The following is a 9,632-nucleotide window of genomic DNA, read 5'->3' on the forward strand; positions in this document are numbered from 1 at the left end:
TAGAAAGGAGGAGCCCCAGACGTACAGTCACTAGCTATAGAAAGGAGGAGCCCCAGACGTACAGTCACTAGCTATAGAAAGGAGGAGCCCCAGACGTACAGTCACTAGCTATAGAAAGGAGGAGCCCCAGACGTACAGTCACTAGCTATAGAAAGGAGGAGCCCCAGACGTACAGTCACTAGCTATAGAAAGGAGGAGCCCCAGACGTACAGTCACTAGCTATAGAAAGGAGGAGCCTGTACCTGTCCGTGTTTCCCCAGTTGATTGCCTTTCCGTCTGGAATGTATATGATCTATATCATCTACTCCTCCATTTCAACGTGAAAAGCCCGTCTAGACATATGTATCACACTTATAAGGTAGCCTACATTTCAATCAACACTAAACCCTGTAGCTAACCCAGCTCACTCAAATTAATTACATTCATGGAATTTCTTTTTTTTGGTTTAGCGAGCAATATTTTCCGAAAGAAGATTAAATTGACATTTGTCACGACCCTCAAATTTTTCCATCCAGTGAGGAAATGGAGCCTTTTATTTAATTCCCCTCACTTTGCGTGCTCATGTCATCAATCTCAAGTTAATTGTCCCAATCCTACCTTTCTCATGACATTACACAAAGTCTGTGTCCCAAAAGGGCACCCTTTTCCCTATGTAGTGCCCTACTTTTGACTTGGGCCTTTTATAAAGGGAACCGGGTGCCATTTTGGAACGTGTCATTCAAGGTAAGAGCAGAACATGTGTCCTAAAGCTGTGTTCTATTAGGGTTTTTTCCTGCTGCTGAGAAGTGCTGTTTTTAATACGAAGACCAACTTATAGGAGGAGACTTTAAATAAGGATTGTTAACAAGTTTCATAAAGATGTTTTTTCTTTTCTCAAAGACTTGAGCAGAGAGACGGTCCTTTTCTTTCAAATGAAAACATTGAGATGAATAGTGTGATGTCTGGTGGGTGAACCATCACCTCAGGTGGTTTCCATTTTAAAATAGGGAGGAGGCTCTAAGTTGAATTCTTTACAGTAACACCGTGTTCAAGGAACACTCCACGTTCAGAAAGAGAACGTCAAGGGGACAATAAAACCCTAAATGTAATTGATGATAGAACACATTTTAATGATCAAGACTTGGAAACAAAACAGGGATTTTTTATCTGTCAACCTGACTATAAAGATGGGAGTCTGAGAAAGAATAGGGAATCTGTTTTCAGGAAACAACTCCACTTTGTAAACTACATTTCCCATAGTACTCTGCTCATCAGTGTATCTCACCCTAGCAGTCATCAGAATATAGTCTTGTCAGGACACTGTCAGCCCTAGCAGTCATTAGTATATAGTCCTGTCAGGACAGTGTCAGCCCTAGCAGTCATCAGAATATAGTCCTGTCAGGACACTGTCAGCTCTAGCAATCATCAGAATATAGTCCTGTCAGGACACTGTCAGCCCTAGCAGTCATCAGTATATAGTCCTGTCAGGACACTGTCCACCCTAGCAGTCATCAGTATATAGTCCTGTCAGGACACTGTCCACCCTAGCAGTCATCAGTATATAGTCCTGTCAGGACACTGCCCACCCTAGCAGTCATCAGTATATAGTCCTGTCAGGACACTGTCAGCCCTAGCAGTCATCAGTATATAGTCCTGTCAGCCCTAGCAGTCATCATTATATAGTCCTGTCAGGACACTGTCCACCCTAGCAGTCATCAGTATATAGTCCTGTCAGGACACTGTCAGCCCTAGCAGTCATCAGTATATAGTCCTGTCAGCCCTAGCAGTCATCAGTATATAGTCCTGTCAGGACACTGTCCACCCTAGCAGTCATCAGTATATAGTCCTGTCAGGACACTGTCCACCCTAGCAGTCATTAGTATATAGTCCTGTCAGCCCTAGCAGTCATCAGTATATAGTCCTGTCAGGACACTGTCAGCCCTAGCAGTCATCAGTATATAGTCCTGTCAGGACACTGTCCACCCTAGCAGTCATCAGTATATAGTCCTGTCAGGACACTGTCCACCCTAGCAGTCATCAGTATATAGTCCTGTCAGGACACTGTCCACCCTAGCAGTCATCAGTATATAGTCCTGTCAGGACACTGTCCACCCTAGCAGTCATCAGTATATAGTCCTGTCAGCCCTAGCAGTCATCAGTATATAGCCCTGTCAGGACACTGCCCACCCTAGCAGTCATCAGTATATAGTCCTGTCAGGACACTGTCCACTCTAGCAGTCATCAGTATATAGTCCTGTCAGGACACTGTCAGCCCTAGCAGTCATCAGTATATAGTCCTGTCAGCCCTAGCAGTCATCAGTATATAGTCCTGTCAGGACACTGTCCACCCTAGCAGTCATCAGTATATAGTCCTGTCAGGACACTGTCCACCCTAGCAGTCATCAGTATATAGTCCTGTCAGGACAGTGTCAGCCCTAGCAGTCATCAGTATATAGTCCTGTCAGGACACTGTCAGCCCTAGCAGTCATCAGTATATAGTCCTGTCAGGACACTGTCAGCCCTAGCAGTCATCAGTATATAGTCCTGTCAGGACACTGTCCACCCTAGCAGTCATCAGTATATAGTCCTGTCAGGACACTGTCAGCCCTAGCAGTCATCAGTATATAGTCCTGTCAGCCCTAGCAGTCATCAGTATATAGTCCTGTCAGGACAGTGTATTGTGATAAATGATGCGTTTCTCTGTTTACTGATCTAATCTTAAGAACCAATCAGTGAGCCCATTCAGGCCTGGAATTCCAGCGATGTAATTGACCTCTGGTGATGTTCAAGGTCAAACCAATCCTGGCCCTTTTTATTAAAGACCTAGTTGATATTCCCTGACTGACATCACATCAACACTCACCAAGCACTCTGGACATGGTCTCAATCTAATACCGTCAACACATACTAATGTGTAATACAATATAAAGTTGTTTGTTGTGAATAGTAGAGCTACTTTACTTAGTAATAACGGTCTTCTGTTTCTGCTTTAAGACCATATTGCTTACATGATAAGTTACCACGGTGATATTTCATTCAACCTTCTACAGGTTATTCTTATTGAGATGACGTTTATGTTGCCGTTCTACATGACTGAGTTGTAATGTCTGTGTTGTTCTATCTGCAGACCTGAAGACTACAGGAGGAAGTGATCCATCGGAAGGCTGTTGCTAGGCGTTGTCTTCTTCTTCTGTCCTGTTACTTGTACTGCCATTTTACATCCAGGTGACATTTACTGTACACACCACAAACCTTTTTCTGTCGTCCCAAATAATGTACAAAATAAAACTATCAACTGTTTTTTCGTGAGAATAAATCATGATGTATATTTCATCCTTTCTGTGGTGAAAGTTTGACGAGTTAAAAAAATGGACTTTGTGTGTTTCACTCAACCTCAGCTGCAGTGTGAGAGATTCATCGTGTGAGTCCCAAACGGTCCCCTATTCCCATGTATAGTGCACTACTTTAGACCAGGGCTCTGATCAAAAGTAGTGCACTATACAGGGAATAGGGTGCCAGTTGGGACTCGAGCATCGGCTGCGGTCAGCTGCCCTTTTTAGTTCTGTTGTATTTGAGAGAATATTAAAAGTGGAGATTCTTTGCCTACCAGCCACAGACCATTTCTGCAGTCTCTTCTGAAGTCTGATCTCTCCTCTAATTCGACCACACTTCGACCTTAATTGATTTCAGATGCCTCTGAGACCTTTTTTATAATGCCAGCATAGCCTTTTGATGTCTGGTGGCCCCTCAGGAAACCATTGTGGAAATGTACCTCAACAGTAAGCGTGATGCTATAGTCGTTGGGCTCTTTTTTTAGACTGGGTAGTCGGCAACGTTTTCTAGTTTGGCTTCACTGGTGTTTACCACAGACAGCAGCACTGTCTGACACTCTGTGTTGACTGGACTTGAAGAATCAACTGGACTCAAGTGGTCCTGTTCAAATGAAGCCAGATTTACCTGTCAAGACAACCCATTTTGGCTGTTACAGGGAAAATGTCTCATTCTCTAGAGAAGCAGTTGATGGGAGTCCTGCTGTTCTTTTGAAAGAAGAAACATATTGTTTGTAGAATGCAGTGAGGCAACTGAACGTATATCAGAGGAGGACCGTCCTCAGTGAATTTCATAAATTTCATATTATCCTTTTTAGATAAAACTATGCTAAATATATTCACGTCACAAAATAATTGATTAAAACACATGGTTTTGCAATGAAGGTCTAAAGTAGTCTCAGCAGCACTCTGTAGCCGGAGGACAGCTAGCTTCCGTCCTCTGGATACATTGACTTCAATACAAAACCTAGGAGGCTCATAGTTCTCACCCCCCTTCCATACACTTACACAGCAATTATAACAACTTTCGGAGGATGTCCTCCAACCTATCTTAGCTCTTGCAGGAAGAACTGACATGTTGTCCACCCAATCAAAGGATCAGAGAATAAATCTAGCTCTGAAAGCATAAGCTACAGATAGTTAGCACTGCAGTGCATAAAATATGGCGAGTAGTTGACTCAAAGAGAGAGAAACACAATAGTTGAACAGTGTTGAACAAATTAATTTCTTCCAAAATGAAGGAGGAGCAAGAGAGCGAGTGTTTTTCAGTTTCACTTACTTAGGTAGCTAGTTTAGCCTACTCAAACAGAGGGATGCTATGTTAGCTAGCTGGCTATGACTACCCAACACAACACTGGAACTCTTCCAAGTCAAAGTAAACTTTTGGTTTTACAAATGTATTGCCAACGGGTCCTGCCGGTGAAACTGCTAACTGACTGTAAAGTTACTGCATGATTGTAGCGGGTTTACTAACGCGTTACTAATAGTTCTATTGGCTTTGTTTACTAGGACGGTACTTTGGCTAATACCGTAGCAACGATGTAGGCTGTGTGTAGCAGTTATGACATGGTTTGGCTTGGAAATGTTTTTTTTTACATATACAGTTGATGTGTTGTGCATTGCAAGTCCAAACGAAGGGAAAAGGTGAGAGGAGGAGAGAGTGTAGACGTGAGAAAGAATACAACGTGGCTGCTATGAATGTGACCTGTGTTTACATGTGAACAGTAGGTGTGTTCATTCCCACCGATTCTGTTGGGAAAAACGTTTCTTAAACAGAACGAAACAGGGATAAACATACCTGAATTTGTCCAATAAAAACTCTTGTTTGCAACTGTTGGACTAATGACTACACCCTAGATCAGCTAGATGCAGGCAAGAGTGTTCAAGGAGGTAATGAACGTGTCACTGTCTGTCTAAACATTTTCTCTCGACGTGTGTGCACCTACATTGTAATCTTTAATTCATAGTCTAGGTTGTAGCAACCTCATGATGGGTATAGGGACAATTAGAATATCATGTAGGGGCCTAAACCTGTCACTGTTACATTGAACTGGGTGAATGGAATATGAATGACAGTCATCCAATATGCTGTAATAGAAATAAGGCTGTGCTCATGAAAAAATAAAATGGTCCTCCCTCATCTTCAACGGCACCAACCGCCACTGACTTATACCTAGTTCTCACAGACCCTACCCGTGGTGGACAGTGAGTCACATGTCAATCAGACAACAGAACTTATACCTAGTTCTCACAGGCCCTACCCGTGGTGGACAGTGAGTCACATGTCAATCAGACAACAGAACTTATACCTAGTTCTCACAGGCCCTACCCGTGGTGGACAGTGATTCACATGTCAATCAGACAACAGAACTTATACCTAGTTCTCACAGGCCCTACCCGTGGTGGGCAGTGAGTCACATGTCGATCAGACAACAGAACTTATACCTAGTTCTCACAGGCCCTACCCGTGGTGGACAGTGAGTCACATGTCAATCAGACAACAGAACTTATACCTAGTTCTCACAGGCCCTACCCGTGGTGGACAGTGATTCACATGTCAATCAGACAACAGAACTTATACCTAGTTCTCACAGGCCCTACCCGTGGTGGACAGTGAGTCACATGTCGATCAGACAACAGAACTTATACCTAGTTCTCACAGGCCCTACCCGTGGTGGACAGTGAGTCACATGTCAATCAGACAACAGAACTTATACCTAGTTCTCACAGGCCCTACCCGTGGTGGACAGTGAGTCACATGTCAATCAGACAACAGAACTTATACCTAGTTCTCACAGGCCCTACCCGTGGTGGACAGTGAGTCACATGTCAATCAGACAACAGAACTTATACCTAGTTCTCACAGGCCCTACCCGTGGTGGACAGTGAGTCACATGTCAATCAGACAACAGAACTTATACCTAGTTCTAACAGACCCTACTAATCAAACACCGAGCTACAGAACACTGTTGAATTACAGTTTTATTGGTTATAAAACAAATAATAATGTATAAATAAATAACTTCCTAAATCAGTTTCAAAGGTTTGGTGGCGTGGTCTGATGAGACATTTCACTGGTACCTGTTAGTTCTACATTCGGAATTCCATTTCTGTCCAAAAACACAAATTAGACCACAGGCCTAACTATATTCAACACTCTCCTCACAGTGGACGGGCACCACGTTGCATAATCATCATAATAACAACAACAACAACAACAAATTGGGAAAGGCAATAAGGAAAACATTCAACTTCAGATTTGTGGAGCTCATCACAAGTCATTCCAGCACGTTCTCTGTCGTTGCCTGTGACGAGAGTAAGCGAAACTAACACTCAGTCGGACAAGACCAAGTCCATGTCAATCAACAATGTGATAACGGTACGATTGGACAAGAACGCTTGAGAGTCTTACAATAGCTGTAGTTTTCTTTGATAGGACAGTGGTTAAAGTTTGGTTCCTTAATGTTTAGGCATACTTAAAAAAAACAAATTCCTCATCGTACAATAACAGTGGGGGGGGGGGGGGGGGGGGGGGGGCTGCTTCTACAGAGGTCAGAGGTCACAATGTATCATATTAAATCAGGAAGAGAGGACACTGTACACAAATACTGAAGAATCATTGTGAGAACTGGCTTGACAACTTAAAGACTGAGGGTAAAGTCAACATGGAAGCACTATAATGTAAATGACACATGGTTATAAAGAGCTGACAGACTGTTCAAATGTCATTGTTCATAATCTCAAATTACAAAAAGACGTTTGACTTTATGACACATCAACCCAAAAGACACAGTCCAGTCATCCTCAATGCGCTGGCTGAAAGGCTGCATGCAACTTCACTAGAAAGGTAAGTGATTTTAATGTACGTGACTGGGGATAGCTTGTCTTCCTCAGTCCCCCTACATCCCACACACCAGCATTGACAGAAATCAGGCACTTTTCGGGTATATCCTAATCTGACAGCGTTCTCATACAGGAATAGCATACAGGAGACCCTGGCTAGCGACACGGGGGCAACTGACGCATAACGAACATATTTTTGACATCTTCATCAACCCACAGGGACATGGAGAGGTGGTTGGACTGTCTGTCCAGTCTGGACTTCTCCAATCACCTCCACCTCTCCTTCAGTATCTGCTGCAGCATCGCTCCTCTGTCCAGTCTGGTCTCTCTGTCCAGTCTGTCCTGTCTGGACTTCTCCAATCACCTCCACCTCTCCTTCAGTATCTGCTGCAGCATCGCTCCTCTGTCCAGTCTGGTCTCTCTGTCCAGTCTGTCCTGTCTGGACTTCTCCAATCACCTCCACCTCTCCTTCAGTATCTGCTGCAGCATCGCTCCTCTGTCCAGTCTGGTCTGTCTGTCCTGTCTGGGCTGTGTTAGCGGTGGCTCTTCTCTGTGTGACCACGTCTCTGGAGAAACGGCTCATCATTATCCCTGGGGACCTTAGCTCAGTGTCCTGGGAGTGGGATTGGGGTGCAGGGCGTGCAGGGGGGTGAGGGTAATTGGGCTGGTAGTACTGAGGTGGGTAGCCTCTATACCCAGCGAATGGGTCCTCTTCCTCCTCATCTTCCTCCTCGTCTTCATCATCGTTGTTGTAATTTCCACGGGGGTCATAACGGCCAGTGGGGTGATAGTTTTGGTAGTTGGTGTGGGGGAGTTGTTGTACTATGGTGGGGAACATCTGGATCAATGGGGTGTCATCACTAGCAACCTCTTTCTAAACCACCACCGCTAAGTTAGCTTGTTGTCTGGGGTTGTTAGCTTGTTGCCCGGGGTTGTTAGCTTGTTGCCCGGGGTTGTTAGCTTGTTGCCCGGGGTAGCATCTGGGTTAGCAGAATGACGTACAGGAGAAAGCAGACAGAGAGCCACAGGCACAACATTACTGCAGTGAGAAAGAAGAACACAGTGTGTAGCCGTGGCTGTATAAGAGAGAGGGTGAGCCACACCAGTGGGAGTAAGTGGGAGTCTGATTAGTATTTGTCATTCACAAGGAAACCTTGATCAGGAGAGAGAAGATATACACAGGAAGGAAGGAAGATGGCGGCTGGTGGCCGTCTGGAGAAAAGCATTGTCTAGGAAACAATATCTTCTGATTCATGTCTTTTATAAAAATCCAGATGGATCGTTTTCCAAGCGGGGTGATGTGAAGCGAGGTTAGCAAGATCAACACACAATGTCTGATGACAGGCAGAGATAGATGGAGACTGAAGCGATTGTTTGAACACGGCGGTGGTGATCTCAAGAGGTAGTGAGGGGTGAAGGGAGGAGGGTAGTGATAGTCTCAATGTGGGGAAAAAAAGATGGGAGAGCGGCACAGAGAGGGTGGCTGAGGGTCTCTTTCTGAGGGGAGAGGAGAGGGTGGCTGAGGGTCTCTTTCTGAGGGGAGAGGGTGGCCGAGGGTCTCTTTATGAGGGGAGAGGGTGGCTGAGGGTCTCTTTATGAGGGGAGAGGGTGGCTGAGGGTCTCTTTCTGAGGGGAGAGGAGAGGGTGGCTGAGGGTTTCTTTATGAGGGGAGAAGAGAGGGTGGCTGAGGGTCTCTTTATGAGGGGAGAGGAGAGGAGAGGGTGGCTGAGGGTCTCTTTATGAGGGGAGAGGAGAGGGTGGCTGAGGGTCTCTTTCTGAGGGGAGAGGGTGGCTGAGGGTCTCTTTATGAGGGGAGAGGAGAGGGTGGCTGAGGGTCTCTTTATGAGAGGAGAGGGTGGCTGAGGGTCTCTATGAGGGGAGAGGGTGGCTGAGGGTCTCTTTATGAGAGGAGAGGGTGGCTGAGGGTCTCTTTCTGAGGGGAGAGGAGAGGGTGGCTGAGGGTTTCTTTATGAGGGGAGAAGAGAGGGTGGCTGAGGGTCTCTTTATGAGGGGAGAGGAGAGGAGAGGGTGGCTGAGGGTCTCTTTATGAGGGGAGAGGAGAGGGTGGCTGAGGGTCTCTTTCTGAGGGGAGAGGGTGGCTGAGGGTCTCTTTATGAGGGGAGAGGAGAGGGTGGCTGAGGGTCTCTTTATGAGAGGAGAGGGTGGCTGAGGGTCTCTATGAGGGGAGAGGGTGGCTGAGGGTCTCTTTATGAGAGGAGAGGGTGGCTGAGGGTCTCTTTATGAGGGGAGAGGAGAGGGTGGCTGAGGGTCTCTATGAGGGGAGAGGGTGGCTGAGGGTCTCTTTATGAGAGGAGAGGGTGGCTGAGGGTCTCTTTATGAGAGGAGAGGGTGGCTGAGGGTCTCTTTATGAGAGGAGAGGGTGGCTGAGGGTCTCTTTATGAGGGGAGGGGAGAGGGTGGCTGAGGGTCTCTTTATGAGGGGAGAGGAGAGGGTGGCTGAGGGTCTCTTTATGAGAGGAGA

General features: G+C 45.8%; 1 protein-coding gene across 1 annotated transcript in view; it reads left to right on the forward strand.

Moving 5' to 3' along the window:
• The window catches only part of LOC116359269 (39S ribosomal protein L13, mitochondrial-like), a 28,432-nt gene extending 25,120 nt beyond the window's left edge, over positions 1–3,312 (forward strand). The window contains exon 7 of the mRNA XM_031811907.1: positions 3,107–3,312. Coding sequence (XP_031667767.1) covers positions 3,107–3,131 — 25 coding nt within the window. The 3' untranslated portion in view covers positions 3,132–3,312. The remainder of the gene's footprint in view (positions 1–3,106) is intronic.
• Positions 3,313–9,632: the final 6,320 nt, after the last annotated feature.

This window comes from Oncorhynchus kisutch, unplaced genomic scaffold, assembly GCF_002021735.2.
Source record: "Oncorhynchus kisutch isolate 150728-3 unplaced genomic scaffold, Okis_V2 Okis02a-Okis13b_hom, whole genome shotgun sequence".
In the NCBI taxonomy this organism is placed as follows: Eukaryota; Metazoa; Chordata; class Actinopteri; order Salmoniformes; family Salmonidae; genus Oncorhynchus; species Oncorhynchus kisutch.